The sequence below is a fragment of the Myodes glareolus genome, chromosome 9 (genome assembly GCF_982192425.1).
Source record: "Myodes glareolus chromosome 9, mMyoGla1.1, whole genome shotgun sequence".
Classification (NCBI taxonomy): Eukaryota; Metazoa; Chordata; class Mammalia; order Rodentia; family Cricetidae; genus Myodes; species Myodes glareolus.
The window spans coordinates 54225472-54244150 of NC_142034.1; the positions used below are offsets into that span (position 1 = coordinate 54225472).

Here is an 18679-nt window from a genome sequence, read left to right on the forward strand (position 1 = left end):
TCACTGCTGGCAGGAGCCCGGATAATGGGAAAGGAGATAGAAGCAGGAGCAGATAGGCCCTACGGCAAACATGGAGACCTAGCTAGCCTCGGTAATGACAGCAAAGACAAGGAGGATGGATTTCATTTCTTAAAAGGAAAAAGACCACAGCTGGGATGGGAGCATCCCTGGAGGGAGGCCACAGCATGGGGTAGGGGCTGAGGGAGGGGCTGGCAGCAGGGAATCCTGGGGGCCTAGTTCTCCCCTAGGAGTCACAGGAAGTCTGAAAAGTAATTATGGCCTGGACTCTCTGGTGCTGAAACTGGGGCAATCCAACAAAGGGGAGAAGGAGAAAGGGGTACAGGGCTGGTTGGCCACAGCCCCTCAGGCAGTACTCGGGATTTTGTTGCCAAGGCCCATAAGTCTCAGTTTAATATTTTAGTAAAAAATTTGTGTGTCCCTCCAGTCCTGCCTGCTCAGTCAGGAAGCCAGGCACCCACCTTCACCCCCTTACCTGACCCTCAGAGATGGAAGCCTCATAATAGTCCAGAATGTCTGTTACAGGAATAGAATGAAGTCACCTCCCACACCCCAGGCCTCTCTGGCCACCCCTGCTACCCATGGCTTCTGTTTGGCAAGACAAGCTCCTCTAGCTAGGTTGATGGATGCTGATTGGGGGGGGGGGGTACAGAGGGACGACTCTACAGAAGCTACAACTTGGACCGGGTGCCCTGCAGGCTTCTATCCAGTCCAGAACCTGGAACACTTGCCCTCAGAGGCCCAGGCCAGCCCTTTCCACCGTGGCCCCCCAGAACCCTGGAATTACTCACCCAGCAAGGCCTGGAAGAGGTCACTGTGCAGCACTGTAAGGAGGGGAGGTGCCCACCGCAATAGTGGGGGGGCCAAGAGCCAGAGGGCTGACCTGGGAGCTGGTGAGAAGCAAGTGACAAAGGATTGAGGCCAAGCCACTTACACCTTCAGTCATCTAAGGAGTCCCCAGCCTTCGTCCTTTCACTCCAGACCCCATAGTGAGACCCGGGCCACCATCACAGATCCGATCTCCCCTCCAAAGACCTGTTTTTCACCTCTTGGTCTCTGGGACATCTCTCTCTTCTCTTGCTTTAATCTCCCTAATCCGCCAAGATGGAGCTGCCTTTTCCCTAAGCAGCTGCAGCTGGTAAAGTAGGCAAGCAGACCTTGGGGTCATTCTGCCATGGGATCCCAGGTGCCACTTTGCACCACATAGTGTGCACCCCAAAAGCCAGTATAATTTAGCTACTTTCCTGAAAAGTGGGAAAGAGCGATTTTTCTAAGGCAGTTCCAGCAATTCAAAAAAGTTAAGTTGGGCCCTGCTCTTTCTCGTCCCAGGCCTGACCACAGTGAGAAATCTGGAAAGAGGGGTATACAAGGGTCAGTGACATGACTCGCTGAGAAAAATGACCTGCTGCTAAGCCTGACATCAGGGACCCACAGAAAGGTGGAAAGAGAACTGACATTGAAAGCTGTCTTCTGACAAGTGCTTGTGTGAGTGCGCACACACAAACTGACTAGTGCTTGTGTGAGCACACACACACACATAAACAACTGATGAGTGTTTGTGAGAGCACATACACATAAACAACTTCCAGAGTGCTTGTGTGAGTGTACACACACATAAACAACCTTCAGAGTGCTTGTGTGAGTGCACTTACATAAACAAACACACTTTTAAGTGAGGCTTAGGAGAGTGATGGCTCAGCAGTTAAGAGTGTTAGATGCTGAGCCAGGTGGTGGTGGCATACACCTATAGTCCCAGCACTTGGTGAAACAGAGGCAGGCAGATCTCAGTGAGTTCAAGGCCAGTGTGGTCTACAAAGTGAGTTCCAGGACAGCCAGGACTATCACACACGGAAACCCTGTCCGGAAAAACAGAAAAACAAAGCAAACAAAGAGCGTTTGTTGCTCTTGCAGAGGACACGGGTTCAGTTTCCAGCACCCACACACATGGTGGCACACGACTATCTGTAACTCCAGTTGCAGGGGATCCAATGCCCTCTTCTGACCTCTGTAGGCATCAGGGAGACATGTCATGTGTATATATACATGCTGGCAAAGTACTCATATACATCAAGTCTAAAATAATACAATAAACCTTTTAAAATTGTAAAGAAATGTGCCGGGTGGTAGTGGCACACGCTTTTAATCCCAGCACTTGGCAGAGGCAGGTGGATCTCTGTGAGTCTGAGGCTAGCCTAATCTACAGAATGAGTTCAAGGACAACCAGGACTTCACAGAAAAACCTTGTCTTGGAAAAAGAAGGAAAAAAAGAAGGAAAGAAGAAAGGAAGGAAGGAAGGTAGGCAGGCACATTGTTCTTCTAGAGGACCTGAGCTATGTTCCCAGCACCCATGTAGGAGACTCACAACTGCCTGTAACTCCAGCTCCAGAGGACTCATTGCCTCTGGCCTCTACAGACACTGCGCTCATGTGCACATACCTATATACAAGCACACAGAGACACATAATTAAAAAAGCTTTTTTAAAAAGGAAGTATAAGTTTCTTGTTATTTGGAGCTTTTACTTTAAAAAAAAAAAAAACAAAAAACAAAAAACAGAGTCTCTGAGGCCTCAAATTCACGGTGATCCTCCTGGCTCATCCTCTCCGGGAGTCCATGAAAGAGACCAGAGGCTTCTACTATGTGCTTTGTGCTTTTAGAGGTTTTGAGCTGGTGAAACCTCATAGATCTCAAAATTTGCTTAGAGCACACTCCAGCTTGCATCCGCTACCTCATTCCCTTCTTTATTTGCTGGAGACATTTTCCAAACAATTCATGCCTCTGCATCCGATATTTACCTTCCATCCTTTTTCTCGCCCTCTAAGTCCTCCCTCCAGTCTCTCCATCCCTCTGGCTGTAGTCATTTAAACTCCTCCCCCTTTTGCCCATCTTATCTCATTTAGCAGACTAGACTTTAGTTCAGACCTGAGGCACTAAAGAGTTTGAGAAAGAAAACGGATCGCTGGAAGATCTTTCACTCTAGGTCAGTCAGAATACAAGGACCGGGTGCACGCTCCCACCATGCATCGGGGCCGGAAAGACCACGCCCCCTGCGCAGTGCATTATGGAGTATGAGTCAGGGCCCGGACTGAAAAATCTTCAGCCAGGCTGGACGTAAGGAGAGGTCAGCGGTCAAGGCTTCTGGGGCGGCTTGGCGATGCAGTCGGCTTGGATGAGCCCGAGTGTGGGGCGGCAGCTGCTGCGGCTGGGAACCCGAAGGTGTGTATATAGCAGGGTGACAGCGGGTCTGGAAACCAGGGCAGGACTGAACTCCGACTCTTTACAGTTCGCGATCTACTGTGCTTCTGGGACAGCACCGGCCCACCCCTGCCCAGCGACTTTATGCCAGTGAGGCCGCTCAGGTAAGTGACAAATAAGGAAAGGGGCATAGAAGTGGGAGTTGTATCTTTTCACAAGCCTGCGACCAACAGGGGTCTCTCTTCATCCCAGTCACCTGGCTGGTGAAAACTCTGGCATCGAAAGTAGGGGAAAGGGCAAGCCAGGGTGCCCTAGTGAGAAAGTAGGGGAAAAGACACTCGATCCCACAGTTCACAGAGCCAGCGCTTCCCGGTGTTCTCTGCGGCACACCCATCTCGAGTCTTTTAACTGCTCTTCCTTCCCCCAGGCAGTTCTGGACAAGCCAGGAACCCTCTCCTCTGACGCTTCCACCAGAGAAAAACCAGCCAAGGCAGTAAGTGACCCGGAAATTGAATTGACCCTTATAAGCCGGGAGTAGACTCACCCCAACCAGCCCCCTGAAATGTTTCTTCTCTGCCCAGGAATCCAAGTCCTTTGCAGTGGGGATCTTCAAAGGCCAGCTCACCACCGATCAGGTGTTCCCATACCCATCTGGTAAGCAAAGGGCAGTCAGAGGCTGTGTAGGCAGGGCGGCCTCCCTACCTGACTGGCCTGTTTGCTTTCCCACTCTGCAGTGCTCAATGAAGAACAGACACAGTTTCTCAAAGAGCTGGTGGGACCAGTGGGCCGGTTCTTTGAGGTAAGCAATGAATGGGGCATGCCCCTCTTGGGGTAGGCAGATGTTAAGCTTAAAGGAGCCTCTGAATATGGGATCCTATTCCTTGCCCAGGAAGTGAATGACCCTGCCAAGAATGACTCCTTGGAGCAGGTGGAAGAGAAGACTTTGCAGGGTCTCAAGGAACTGGGGGCATTTGGTCTGCAAGTACCCAGTGAGCTGGGTGGTTTGGGCCTCTGCAATACCCAGGTGAGAGGACTCTCCCCCTTGTTAACTAACAACCCAGTCAGCTTCCTCACTACTAGGGCCATGCACATAGCCGTACCATCTGCCTGCTGTGTTTCTCAGCTATGCAGACATCATCCCCTGAAAACAGCATCTATGTACAACCCACTGGGACCAAGGTCCTAACCCTGAAGCCTAAGTCTTTAAGGACTGTGTGGCAACAGGGTAGTGGGAAATATTCCCACCAAGGCCAGGGCAGTTGGGCATAGTAGTGCATGCCTTTAGTCCCAGCACACTGAGGGCAGAGGCAAGGGGACCTCTGAGTCTGAGGCCAGCCTGGTCTATAAGTCATGGTCCAGGCTGGCCAGGGCTACATAGTGAGACTGTCTCAGGAAACAAAAGACCTAGGCCCTTTGGTGTCCCTGCTCTTGTTTCCTCAGGAAAGGGTGGTGCATGCTAGGTGAGAACTCTACCACTGAGCTACACCACCAGTCCTCCCAGAGCCTCTTAGGTCCCGCTTTACTCTGACATGCTCACAGTAGAGATGACCCAGGTCAGCCGCTGCGCTGCCTTACTGCCTGCACTCTCCTGTTGAGGCCCAGCTCAGTGTAGCTCATTACAATCCCAGGCGCCTTCTTCCCCTCCAGTATGCTCGCTTGGCAGAGATCGTGGGCATGTATGACCTTGGTGTTAGCGTTACCCTGGGAGCTCATCAGAGCATCGGTTTCAAAGGCATCTTGCTCTTTGGCACAAAGGCCCAGAAAGAAAAATACCTCCCCAAAGTGGCATCTGGTAAGGCAACCTTAGGAGGTCTAGGGGTAAGAAGTGTGAGTGGCTCCTGGTGCCACAAGGAACTGCCTGGGGATAGTATGGGAGGGACACAACTTTGATAGTCAGCAGGATCTCACGCAAACCTGTTCTTTCCCCAACAGGGGAAGCTGTGGCAGCTTTCTGCCTAACAGAACCCTCAAGTGGGTCGGATGCAGCCTCCATTCGAGCCTCAGCTGTACCCAGCCCCTGTGGGAAATACTATACTCTCAATGGAACCAAGATTTGGATCAGGCAATCTTCCATTTCTCTTCGTCCCTTCAGCCCAATCTCCTGACCTCGCTGCTCTGAGCCACACCACTTAATGATCGCCTCCTTCTTCCACAGCAATGGGGGCATCGCAGATATTTTCACTGTCTTTGCCAAGACACCAATTAAAGATGCAGCCACGGGGGCCGTGAAAGAAAAGATCACAGCTTTTGTGGTAGAGAGAAGCTTTGGAGGTGTTACCCAGTGAGTGTGCGTGGGGAAGACAAGGTGGAATCAAGGGGACAGCCTTGGGCTCTCAAAAGCAAATGATTGTGACAGGTCACACTGGGGAATGTACAAGAGCCAAAGGAAGTGGGCAGTTTGTTTTCTTGGGGGAACACAGAGTAACAGGACATAACCAGAGCTCCATAATCCTAGGCCACATGGGCAGTGCCTGTATCCTCTCTACAGCCTGTAGAGTTTCTCCCGGATCATAAGGACTGGGGGCAGGGGGAGCATTTTCCCCCATGGCAACCTATTCACACCTCAGCGTTCCTGCCCTGCCTTTTCAGTGGGCTCCCTGAAAAGAAGATGGGTATCAAAGCATCCAACACAGCGGAAGTGTACTTTGATGGAGTGAAGGTACCAGTAGAGAACGTGCTAGGAGAGGTGGGAGGTGGCTTCAAGATTGCTGTGAATATCCTCAACAATGGAAGATTTGGGATGGCTGCAACCCTAGCAGGCACCATGAAAGCCATCATTGCCAAAGCGGTAAGCCCTGTCTCCGTCCCTAGCTGGCCTAAAGGAATCACTCAGCACATGTGCCCCTGCTATCTTGTAGGCACTCCCCCTGTCAGAGCAACACAGACACACTCACTCACTCTTCCAGATCTAAGTTAAGTCTTCAGTCCCCACCCCAGTGGAGACTGCGCAATCACTAGTGGGATACATGTGCCTTTCAGGTTGATTTTGCTACTAATCGTACCCAGTTTGGGGACAAAATTCACAACTATGGGATGATCCAGGAAAAGCTGGCTCGGATGGCAATTCTGCAGTATGTGACTGAGGTAAGGGCATCCTGGAGCCCTACGGCTTTCTTCACAGTTGGGTCAGACTACAACCCCCAGCAGCACCTGGGGCAGTGGGTCTCCAGCTTTACACCAATGCCCTAGGGGATGCGAGGAGGCATAGTCAGTTCAGCTTCTGAAGGAGCGATGTTGCTTGGCTAAGGGCTTCCCGGATGCTTTCCCAGAGAGTAATTCTAGCCCATCCCTTTAAAAAGTCTGAGGCCCGGAGCTGGGTTCACCAACCCAGAGGACCACCTACTGGATGTGTTAGACCTGACCAGGGGGTTAGAGAAAGCGAATCAGGGACTGTGGGGGAGCAGAGTGGAGCTGGTATTGCAGATTGGAGAACGAACCATCCTGCCTGATGCAGCCCTTTCCTGTTTTCTTCCCCATGTCTCAACCACGCTCCCTCAGTCCATGGCTTACATGCTGAGTGCCAACATGGACCAAGGATTCACAGACTTCCAGATAGAGGCTGCCATCAGCAAAATCTTTGGCTCGGTGAGGACCCAGGCATGATGGAAGGGCAGAGTTCAGTTCAGGAGTTCAGCTCCAAAACCAAACTCCTCTGGTTCTGTGTCCCTAGGAGGCAGCTTGGAAGGTGACGGATGAGTGCATCCAGATAATGGGGGGCATGGGCTTCATGAAGGTACGGAGTGTGCATCCAGATAATGGGGGGGATGGGCTTCATGAGGGTATAGAGTACTCCTCAGCACGGTCGTCCAACCGAGTGAACAGAGGTTTACGTATCTTCCCCTGCACTAGGAACCTGGAGTAGAGCGTGTGCTCCGAGATATTCGAATCTTCCGGATCTTTGAAGGGACAAATGACATTCTTCGACTGTTTGTGGCTCTGCAGGGCTGTATGGTAAGAAGAAGGGAGAGTAAGGGAGAGGAAGCATGAAAGACACCGAGTCCTGACTGTGGGACCTTCCTCCCCCACAGGACAAAGGAAAGGAACTCTCTGGGCTGGGCAATGCCCTAAAGAATCCTCTTGGGAATGTTGGCCTCCTGATAGGAGAAGCGGGCAAACAGCTGAGGCGGTGAGCCAGGGAACAGGGTCAGGGGAAGACAAGATGGTGTACACCAACTAACCAGCCACTCACTCTTCCATTTCTCTCCAGGCGGACAGGAATTGGCAGTGGTTTGAGTCTGTCAGGGGTTGTCCACCCTGAGTTAAGTCGCAGTGGTGAACTGGTGAGTGGTCCTTAGAGCAGAGCCTGCAGCAACGGGCTGTCTGCTTTTTCTGAGCTCTGTGACTCTTGTCTCTGCAGATGGTACAGGCTCTGGAGGAATTCGCCACTGTAGTGGAGGCCAAGCTGATAAAGCACAAAAAAGCGATTGTCAGTAAGTGAGCTCTACAACCCCTTACCTCCTGCCAATTCCCTCCCTCTCACTACTAACCCCCACCCTCATCTACCTGACAGACGAACAGTTCCTGCTGCACCGGCTGGCAGATGGAGCCATTGACCTCTACGCCATGGTGGCGGTTCTCTCCAGGTAAGAAGGCAGAGCGGGAAGCTTGGGAGCTTTGAGCCAGAGTAGCTGGGCCAGCACCATCAGGATTATCTTAACCTCCTGTTTCCTTATAGAGCCTCGAGATCCCTGAGTGAGGGCCGCCCCGAAGCACAGCATGAGAAAATGCTCTGTGACAGTTGGTGTTTTGAGGTAAGCCTTGGAGCTACCTGGCACAGGTGGGGAACTGAGACAGAGGCCTGACCCTCTCCTTCCCTCTCCCCAGGCTGCAGCACGGATCCGAGAAAATATGGCTAACCTGCAATCCAGCCCTCAACAGCAGCTCTTCCGTAACTTCAAAAGCATCTCCAAGGCTATGGTGGAGAGTGGTGGCGTGGTCACCAGCAACCCCCTTCGGATCTGAATCCTCCCAGTCAGGCCCTACCACCTCAGTTATGTGCCTTCTCTTATGTCAAACACGGGGCCAACTTTTCCTGTGTGTCCTCTGGCATACTTACTACCTTAAGAACAATAAACTTTCTAATAAGCCACCACCCTCGGCTGCTGCATCTCACCAATCCCTCCTCTCCACAGCCTGCTTCCCTCCCAACTTTCTAGCAAGCCACCCTCAGCTTCTGGACCTGACTGGTCCCTCCTTGTGTCTCCCTCGGGTTCCTCTTCTGCACTGCCTGCCTCCCAAAGAAAGGAGCCAGAGGCTTTGGGAATTGGCCTCTATTGCTTTATTTTGTGTTTTATACAAGTGACTAAAATAAATAGAATAACAAAGGCAGCTACACAGTCCCCAAGTACACCACCAGCTTTCTTGGACTGCTGTCTAGGGTACCCAGCCCCACTTCCTCTTCCCAGGGTACCACTAACCACCACCCACCCTCCAGGTGATGGCTAACTAGGCAATTGGAGGTGGTGGTCATAATCTGGGGTTAGAAGGAAGGGACCCAGGAAATTTCATATGAAGGGATTCTTCATATAAAAGAAGAAATGTCTATAAAAAATACTCCCCAAAATATAAGAAAGTCTATTTTAACCCCCCAAAAGGCTTATAAAAAATAAAGCTAAAAATAACCAAAGGTCCCGATTACCCCTTAGGAAGGGGAAGGACCAGGCACTGCTGGCGAGAGTCACAGTGGCAAAAACCTTGTGGTAGGTACCAAGCACCAGGATGAACCCAGGCACTACGAGGAGCACCAAGCTGAAATTTGACAGGTCAAGGGCACAGACCCAATGTGGTCTCAAGGTGGGCCCTACATAACATCTACAAAAAATTCACTGGGGTTGCCCATGGCCATGTGGAAGCTCTGACGGCTAGCTGTCAGTTCTGGGGGCACAGAGCCCAGGTCTCTGACTGGAGGAGCACCAGGGGGCTGCACTGCAGTAGAGACAGGAGGAGGGGGTGGAGGCATCATGACAACCATCATGGGATTATAAGGGAGAGCCATGCCAGGGGGAGGGCCGTAGGGATGGAGCCCTGGAAGGGCTCGGAGATTAGGAGTACCGCCTGTTGAGCCCCTGGATGGAGGGGGGCCCCCATCACCAGTCCCACCAGGCTCCCCACCACGCCGAAGGCTGCCTCCACGGCTGGACAGCTCGGACTCACTGCCACTGCCAGACTTGGACTCAGGGGCCCGCTCCTCAGGCCTGCCTGTGCGCCCGGCCCCCCCATCACTTCTTGTTGACCCACTGCTCCGGCTCCCTGTTGGAAGGGGGGAGGGAACGGGGTAAGTGAAGCTCAGCACAGAGCCCTCTGGATTCCCCCAGCCCCTGCTCTTGTCTCTCCTCCCTGAGTCCCCTCTACTAGCTATACTGGTATGTGGGGGTGATTACCTTCACTGTGTTGGCTGCTGGCACTGCCTCCACCATAAGTATAAGATGAAAGCTCGTGGTAGGGTGGAGGCTGTGGGCTGTAGGGGTGTGGGGCTGGATACTGGTAGGAGAAAGTAGGCAGCAGGGGCCAGGGGGTAGCTCCAGGAAGAGGAGCTAGGGTATCTTGGTCTGAAGCCCCACTGGAGCCATCATTGTCATTCAGAGACAGGTTAACTAGGTCTGGAACAAAAAGAAAGCGAGGTCCCTGTTTTTGTTTTGTTTTGGTTTTTTTGAGACAGGGTTTCTCTGTAGCTTTGGACCCTGTTCTGGAACTAGTTCTTGTAGACCAGGCTGGCCTTAAACTCAGAGATCCGCCTGCCTCTCCCTCCTGAGTGCTGGGATTAAAGGAGTGTGCCACCACTGCCCAGCGAGAGGTCTCTGTTTTAAGAGGCTAGGATTCCTGGGAGCAGATAGAAACCGTTTCTCCAAAGCCACTCACAATGCGAGGGGCACAGAGCTCATGATGGCCTGGAAACAGGAAACTCTGCTACAAGGGCAAAGACACAGCCAGAGTCACTATCACTAGCCCAGTATACTTCTGTGGGACTCATGAGGCATTCTTCCCCTCGGGAACACCGCTCTGCAACTGGTACGTGGTTTGTTCAGCAGCATGCAGACACCCATCAGCCCCACGGTTGGCCACCACAAGGCCAAGTGCGGATACACGGTGCCTGAATAACCTGGTGGCCCTGGCTAGTTTCTGGACCAGGTTTAGGGTTGGACTGTAGAACAAGGCAGGACAGCCTGCTGTCCCACATCAGGGTACGTGACTTACAACTCTCACAGCCACCACTGAGGTCTCCAAAGACATAATAGCACTGCTCAGAAAAGGTTATCTTGTTGACAGTATGTCGGATGAGTCCCGCCTTCAATAGCCCGCTGGCATACTTTCTGGCCTCCCGGCGCTCAGGAAAACCTTCCACATGATGGTACAGCCAGTCTACCACATCTGAGCCTGAGATTAGTCACAGTGGGGAGAGTCAGATTCTCCTCTCAACGTCTACCCTCCCATCATGCTGCTCCCACCCTTGGCCTCTTCCTCCCCTTCCCATGCCACCTTGCTCAGGGCCTGGGAATACCTAGAAAGGCATTTGGGATGGTGATCTTGAGCCACATGCGGTCCCGGACTTCTAGCCCAGACTCTGGGGCTGCCATGGCCTTGGTCACAGAGGCCATGTCCATGTGGATGGAGAGTCCCCGGCTTTCACAGCCTGACAGAGGAGACAACAGAGAACTGAGAAAGATCCACTCAAAGAGGGAGATGGGGAGGGGCTCGAGACTCACCATCAGGCAGGGAGGAGCCGGATGTGATCGTGCTCATAGACGAAGAGCCTGGGTAAGCAGGGAAGGTGCCAGTCAGTGCAGCGGAGTGTGACACCCAGGCAGCAGGATCAATTGGCTGGATGGGCTCATCTGGAACAAAAATAAAATAATCACCAAGATCATCACTACTCAGTCCTAGAAAACAAGCCCCATACACTCCATTAAGAATCCTGTTGCACCCTCCTCCCTTGGCCTTCCTGAACCCATTCCCTGTAACTTGGAAGCCCAACCTCATCTTCTGGCTCTTTTAATTTCTTTTTGTTCTTGATTGTTCGAGGCAGGGTTTCATTCTGTAGCCCAGGCTGGCCTGGAACTCACTATGTATTCCAGGCTGGCCTCAAACTTTGGGAGAGCCTCCTGTCTTAGCTTCCCAGGTGCCAGAATTAATTAATTAGCTTAAGCCCCACCATGCCCAGGCTCCCCAGATCTCTTAACTTCAGATCCCTGTCTGAGCATCACTCACTTCGGGGGAGGGTGAAGTAAGCCTGGGGAGAGGGATCCCAACACTTGGCCACGGTCAGCACGATGGGGCTGTGGGGAAGAGAAGGCCAGTCAGGCAAGTAGAGGGGAAAGACCTCAGGAGGCCCAAGGCCTGATACAAGGATTAAGACACAGAGAACCAGACTGGAGCAAGTGAGAGTGGGGGTTCCACAGTGAGGATGACTCACCAATATGGTGAGTTAAAATCACACTGCTGAGTGAAACAGGGAGTACACACTGTACAATTCATTCACAGGAAGCGTGACACAGGTAACACTGAACCATCGTGTTCCAGGATTCAGGCATGGGTGGAAAACCATTGACAGTTTTCTTGACCAAAGAAGTCAAGAGTAATTACCATAGTAAGAAGGGTGGCGTGGGAAGGGGTGCGCAGTGGGTGGGCTTTCTGAGGTACTTACATTTGTTTCATGATTTAGTCTGGAGAGACATGTACAGCCACTTCGATTTGTTATTTTGTTTTTTTTGTTTTTTGTTTTGTTTTTTTTTTGAGACAGGGTCTCACTATGTAGATATGCCTGGCTGGAACTCACTATGTATACCAGGCTGGCTTCATAACCAGAGAGCCACCTGTCTCTGTCTCAAAGGTGCTATAATTAAAGGTGTGTGTCACTATGCCTGGCCTCACTTCTTTTTTAAATTGCAAAACAAAGGTGAAAGGACTTAAAAACAAAAGGCCTAAGGACCGGCACCCACACGGGCTCACCCTGGTTTATGCACAGAGGACAGGTACCCACACGGGCTCACCCTGGTTTATGCATAGAGGACCGGCACCCACACAGGCTCACCCTGGTTTATGCACAATATCCCTCAGCACCCGCACAGCATCATCATTGCTCATGTTCTCAAAGTTCATGTCATTCACCTGGAAGGGAGGAGAAGCGGCTCAGAGACAGGGCGGGAGGGAGAGTGAGAGCCTCTGCCCAAGCCCGCAGCCAATCAGTCAGCATACCTGCAAAAGCATGTCTCCAGGCTCGATACGCCCATCAGCGGCCACAGCGCCCCCCTTCATGATGGAGCCGATGTAGATGCCTCCGTCACCCCGCTCATTACTCTGGCCCACAATGGAGATGCCCAGGAAGTTGTACTTCTCTGTGGAGGGAGCTCACATGAGGGGACTAAAGCCCAGAAACCCTGGAGACCCTCTCCTCCCCTCCTCTCATGGGAACCTTCCATACCCATGTTGAGTGTGACTGTGATGATGTTGAGGGACATTGTGGAATCGGTGACACTGCTGAAGGATGAGGTCTGTGACGGAAGACAGGGAAGAGGTGAACGCTCTTTATCAACAGAGACGAGCCCTAAGCCTCTTGTCAAAGCAGCTAAACTAAGGCCTGCTTCTCCCAAAAGAACCCTCACCCTTTCCATGCGTGGTGGCCGCTGCTTCCTCCGCCTTCGGTGGCGCTTGAGGAGGCGGGAGGCACTGCTCTGCTCGGTGGAGCTGCTGAATCTGATACAGTTGAGAAGCAGGGCATGCAGAGGTGGAAGTGGTCAGGGGGCCACATGGAATAACAAGAAGACTAACGGGAGAGAGGGGAAGCGGGGGAGCGGGGGTAGGGGGTGAGGGAAGGTGATAGAGGAAGCCCTGGGCGGAGACAGAGAGTGTGAAACATACCTGCTCATGGTGTCATCCTCATCGGAGTCTCCCAGGCTGGTGCTCTCCAGCTCACTGGTCATGAGAGTGGAGGAACTCTCGTACCCAGCCAGGTGGCGCTCCAGCCTCGAGGTGCCACTGGGCCTGTGGCCACCAGCTACGTATACATGAGAACCTCAGGAGCCAGGCCTCCCTCCCAGGTCCCAGTCTCCCCTGCCTCCAGGGCTGTCCCCTCACCGCCATGCTCACTGCTGTCTCTCCTCCGAGGTCGTTCTCGTCTCAGGGACACAACAGACTCAGTTTCTGTCTGAGGATCTAGGTTTTCATGGCTGCTGGACACATTAGGGCTACAGAGGTAGAGACAGTTTCCAAACACTGTCAGCCAGGCAGAGCACTGAATCCTCAGTCTCCCCTCTCCAAGGGCGTGGGCTGGAGGCCATCTTCGCTTCCCTCCCCTGGACTCAAGAACGTAAAGGACTCACTGGAAGGATGGCGGCCTTGAGTCCCCAATGCCACTGGTTCTTTCTGGAGGCAAAGGAGGTAATGGCGGAGGTGGAGGAACCAGTTCTGTCCGAGACTCATGGGTTGGGGGAGCCATCTCAGGCTGGGGGTTATCTGATGACACTAGCTAAAGGGGGCAAGAAAACATGGCTCCACTGGGTAGCTGTTTAAGTGGCAAGACTATGGGAAATGGGCAGAGAGAGGCCAGGGTCTCAGAAGCCTGGGAGAACAACCCAGAAAAAAAAGCAACCAGTATGGGAGGCTACAGAAAGAGAAGGCTGAGGAATGCCCACTGCAGCCAGGGCCCCCAATGACTGGACAGTGGGGGAGGCCGCAGGAAGGGCAGGAAGACTCTGAAGTTGGAAGCAGCATGGCAATGCTTCCCCTTACCCAGGAGACAACCCTTCCGTTGAAGCATGGGAGGCGCGCATTGTCGTCTGAAATCTCTTCCTTCACCACCCTGTGGAGAGAGCAGAGCGGTCAGGAAGATACCAGGCGTGGTGGCTCACACCTTCAACTCTAACACTTGGGAGGCAGAGGCAGGAGGGACTCAGGGAACTTGAAGCCAGCCAGGGTTACATAGAAAGACCCTGTAACCAAACAAACTTAACAAAACAAAACAAATAAAATCCAGAAGCAGGGGGGCTGGAGAGATGGCTCAGTGGTTAAGAGCATTTCCTGCTCTTCCAAAGGTCCTGAGTTCAATTCTCGGCAACCACATGGTGGCTCATAACCATCTGAAATGAGGTCTGGTGCCCTCTTCTGGCCTGCAGACATACACACAGACAGAATATTGTATACATAATAAATAAATAAATATTTTTTAAAAAGTTATAAAAAAAAAAATCCAGAAGAAGAAGCAGCACTCGGGAGGCAGAGCAGGCAGATCCAAGGCCAGCCTGGTCTACACAGTGAATTCCAGGATAGCCAGGGCTACAGAGAAACCCTGTCTTGAAAACTGAGAGTGCGAGAGAGAGAGAGAGAGAGAGAGAGAGAGAGAGAGAGAGAGACCAGAACCCCCAAAATCTCATTCAAATTCTCTCCCAATCTCCTTCGTATCCAAGCATGTTGACTCTAGCTAGCACCCTGTATGTTTTTTAAGGTGCATGTCCGGGTGAATGACCGTCACTAATGTGTGTGAGGGCGCCTGCAGAGGACAGGAAGGGTATTAGGCCCCAGAGCTAGACTCACTGGTGGTGTAAGCTACTATTTGAGTGGTGGGAACCGAACTCAGGTCCTCTAAAAGAGGACCAAGCCTCTCTAGACCCAGTTCTCTGCCTTTTTTGTGTGTGGGGGGGGGTCCTCATTTTTTTACCCTGGGATGGCCTGGAATTCACTATATAGATCAGGGTGCAGATTGGCCTCTGCTTCCTGGGAACACAGGAGTGTCACCATGACTGTCACCCATTACCATGGGGCCTGACTCCTATGCATCTACAATGAAACTATTTGTTTTCACATGTAAATAATCTCCAGCCGCTTTCCTTATCTTACTCCAACCTCAGCCCCAGCTCATCCTTAGAGATCCAATGCTCCTCCAAAGACTTCTTCCCATTTAATGCAAACCTCAAAAGACCACTCCATAGGCATTCTGGGACAGTTTTCCAGGGCTCCAAATATCTAATTTAGGAGCCTTGCTAACCTTATCTCCGTTCTACATATCTGTCCCATATAATGCTCTGGTCCCTGTGTAATTCTCTGCTGTGCAATTCTAATTCCCATCCAGAGACTGTCCAGATGTGTGGCCTTTGCTGGGTAAAAACACCCTTCATGCATCCGTAATACTCCACACTAGGAAAGCTCCCACAGAGAAGGGAAGCTAGGCTTCCCATTTCCCGGCTGCCTCATCTCACAAGCAATCTGCTCAGCCTGAAAAACGCTGAAGCCCAGCCTTGGAGGCCAGCCTCCCACAGGTTCCTGCAGCGGACCAGACTTGTTTCTTCTCAATACCCACAAGAAATCATTAGCACCTATTCTGCTGAACATGTGCCCTGGGTGTGCAGCACCAGTGCGACACTTAGTAAGCATTAGCAAACACACGGTGGCAAAATATGAGACATGAGGCCTGCTTTCACCTACACACACCCTCACCTTCAAACTACAACTTCTTGTCCCGGGGCTGAAGAGCTGGCTCAGTTGGCTCTTGCAGAAGACCCAGGTTTGGTTCCCAGCACTCACATAGTAGCTCGCAACCGTCCTTAACTCCAGTTCCGAGATTTGACCGTCCTTTCTAATGTTCATAGGCACCAGGCGTGCACATGGTGCACATACATACATGCGAGCAAAACACTCATATATATATAAAATTTTAAAAGTCTAAAAAATAAAGATAATAAAACCTCTTTTCTGATTAACCCTAGCCTAATATGCTCTGGGGGCCTTAGGTATATGACTCATTTTGAGGGTATGTATATGTCTCATATACCCGCTGTCAAGATGACATAGCCCAGTCACCACTGGTCTGCTCAGTGTGTACAACTCTTCCCAGATAACCCAACCTCAGCAGGGCCCAGTCTCCTTCAAGGCAGGCAATTTTATATCACTATAATCTAGTCTACGAACTAGTTAGCCTCAGTACTAAATGAATTTACCATGTGCTGTGCACCTAAATTAAGCATTTTACACTATGATTATCATCAATCCACAGATGAAGAAATCAAAGCACAAAAGCTAGATAAATTGCCTGAAATTATAATGCAAAAAGAAGAGCCTTGACTTAAATCCAAGACAAGGCCCTAGACAGTATCACTTTGCCCATGTGAAACAATCTTTAGCGAGAGTCCAGTTTGTTCCGTTCCAGTTGATGGGGAATATGCTCCAACCGGAGACTTCACAGGTAAGGGAGTCTCTCCCCAAGCCAGGCCATAGATAACCTTTTCCTCCCAGTACCCTGTTATCCTTGCTGATGCCAGCTCAGGATATTTGACCCTAATGCACTCTACCTTCCAACCCTGAGCCCAAGGACACACAGAAGGTTCAGTCCCAAGAGCGACAAAACAAAAGGCTGCCTTGCTCTGTTTTACTCAGCGACTTCATCCAGCCCAGGATCATCACCCAGAATGTCTCAAATTACCCCAGAACCCAATCTATTCTACCAGAGCCCCAGAGTCTCTACCACGCAAGTAGCTGTCTGCACCAGTCTCGCCTGCGAGACCCCAATACAGTTGTCTGGACTGGCACCACCAGCATATTTGTACCTATTTGTCCCCGTCTTGTAACAATAAACCCAGGTCTAGGCCAGGAATAGTGTCACACATCTCTGGTCCTAGCACTCGGAATACAGAAGTAGAGCAAAGGTTGCTACAAATTCAAGGTGAGCCTGTTCTACATTGTGAGCTCTAGGTAGTTTTAGTTACAGAATGAAATCCTGTCTTAGCAGTTAAGAACACTGACTGCTCTTCCAAAGGACTGGAGTGCAATTTCCAGCACCTACATAGAGGCTAACACATATAACTCTAGTTCCAAGAGACCCATGCCATCTTCTGGTTTCTGTGGGCACTGCATGCTTGCCGTGCACAAATAAGCACCCATGAAAAACACCCATACACATAAAATATCTTTAAAATAAAACAAACAAACCTCCAATTTGCTCCCCAGCCCCAACCAGCGGACGAGGGTAAGGGAGGAAGGTGTAGCCCAAAGAAAAAATAAGATCCCTGTAGAGTCCAGAACGGTGCAAACTTTGCCAGAAAAATCTACTTCTAAACAGCCTAAGACATTCCAATAGAGACCTCTCTTCATTATTACAGATTACACCGTCCCAAAATAATAATACTATGGGACCTAATTAATAAGCCAGGATAGCCTAAATTGTCTAACGATAGCCCAATCTACATAATGACTCTGCATGCCCAGCATATTGGCTTACACCTGTTAATTCGAGCTGTTAATTCGAGGCTGAAGCAGGAACTCTATTAGTTCGAAATCAGCCTAGGATACAAAGAATAAAGCCCTGTCTCATAACAAAAGAACAAATCAAAACGAGCAAACAAACAAACAAAAAGCTACAGAATATTCCTATGTTATTCTCGTACAGACGTCTGAGAACACACCAGACTACCAAAAGATAAATGAATCTGAAATCAGCACAATCCTAGACTATCCTCAAGCAACGCCTCTTAGCCTTTTGGCTAAAATCAAGTGGAGAGAATGGTCAAGCAAACCAGTGTGTCCCATTATTCCAACCAAATTTTCTTGCCTCTGGTTTACTGAAGTCTAGTCCGTTCTTCTCAAGCTCTCTGTGTTCAACCTTGTCCGTCTTGGGATGGGCGATCTACCCAAGCACAGCACAATATGCTAGGTTCCACTACAGGCCAGAAAAATTCCAAGGCAGACCTGTCCCCCTCAATATCGCCCAATCCATTCTAGCACACGCATCGTCCTTCCCAGTCTAGGCCTCGCACTTACCCAAAATCCTGATCCATAGACTTGAAAAAGTACTTAGCGCCCGCGGGCCGCTGCAAAACGCTCTTGAAATCGCCGAGGGTGATGCGCTCTGCCGGGACAGGAATCTTCACCAGGTAGGGAGTCTCTTCCTCATCCAGATGGTAAATCACCTTCGTCTCGCCTACACCACCGCCCCCCGCGCTGCTGCCCGCCATGGTCTCACTCGCGCGCTCCCAGGCTCAGCCGCCCACCCAACGGGACTAAGCGCCCCCGCCGCGCCTGCGCACACCCGCAAACTGACGTGCTAGCGCCGACAGGGCAGGGCCAGTGCAGGAGACGCGCCCAAGGAGGACGGCGTGGAACAGCAGGGTGATAGGTCAGAGCCGTAGAGCAAGACCCAAAGCTCTGGACCCCAAAGCCGATGTCCACCACCACCAGCACCACCGCCACCAACGTCGCGAACACTATCGAGGTCCCCGCCCACCTCTCCCCATGCCACGTGACACAAGCCCGCCCACTTTGCGCAGCCGACCTCCTTCACGTGATTTTCTTGTGTCACGTTACTATAAGCTCCTCCTAGACCCTCACGTGATCGCTGCCTTGAGCAACGGTCTTCGGCCCTAAATGACTCCGCCCCCAAGTGTGCGCCCCGCCCCACACGAAGTACTATGGCCAACCCGGCTTCAGCTCTTAGAAAGCTGACAAGGGGCTCCCACTTTGCTTTGCCCATCCCAAACCTAGAGCTCA

At 51.4% G+C, this 18679-nt stretch overlaps 2 protein-coding genes across 4 annotated transcripts; one reads left to right on the plus strand and one right to left on the minus strand.

Annotated features, from left to right (window-relative positions):
* Positions 1-3071: 3071 nt before the first annotated feature.
* On the plus strand, positions 3072-8303 carry Acadvl (acyl-CoA dehydrogenase very long chain). Its single transcript, XM_048448480.3, has 20 exons — positions 3072-3232; positions 3300-3375; positions 3639-3704; positions 3793-3865; positions 3946-4010; positions 4101-4235; positions 4859-5003; positions 5144-5273; positions 5367-5492; positions 5801-5999; positions 6191-6295; positions 6710-6796; positions 6882-6944; positions 7061-7162; positions 7240-7337; positions 7419-7491; positions 7569-7641; positions 7722-7794; positions 7887-7962; positions 8036-8303. The coding sequence occupies exons 1-20, from the start codon at positions 3171-3173 to the stop codon at positions 8171-8173; spliced, it is 1965 nt and encodes a 654-aa protein (XP_048304437.3). The 5' UTR covers positions 3072-3170; the 3' UTR covers positions 8174-8303.
* Positions 8304-8474: 171 nt separating this feature from the next.
* Positions 8475-18417, minus strand: Dvl2 (dishevelled segment polarity protein 2). 3 transcript variants are annotated; one of them, XM_048448478.3, is made up of 15 exons: positions 17954-18417; positions 13937-14006; positions 13528-13673; positions 13295-13392; positions 13067-13202; positions 12811-12901; positions 12630-12699; positions 12404-12543; positions 12240-12316; positions 11417-11484; positions 10915-11043; positions 10710-10841; positions 10406-10585; positions 9592-9810; positions 8475-9460 (listed from the first exon to the last, which is right to left on the minus strand). In XM_048448478.3, exons 1-15 carry the CDS (start codon positions 18145-18147, stop codon positions 9012-9014), a joined length of 2199 nt encoding a protein of 732 aa, XP_048304435.1. In that variant the 5' UTR covers positions 18148-18417; the 3' UTR covers positions 8475-9011. The 3 variants fall into 3 exon arrangements, with proteins under 3 accessions (XP_048304435.1, XP_085551313.1, XP_048304434.1); XM_085695187.2 differs by having other exon boundaries at positions 13067-13220; XM_048448477.3 differs by having other exon boundaries at positions 13283-13392.
* Between the last annotated feature and the right edge of the window lie 262 nt (positions 18418-18679).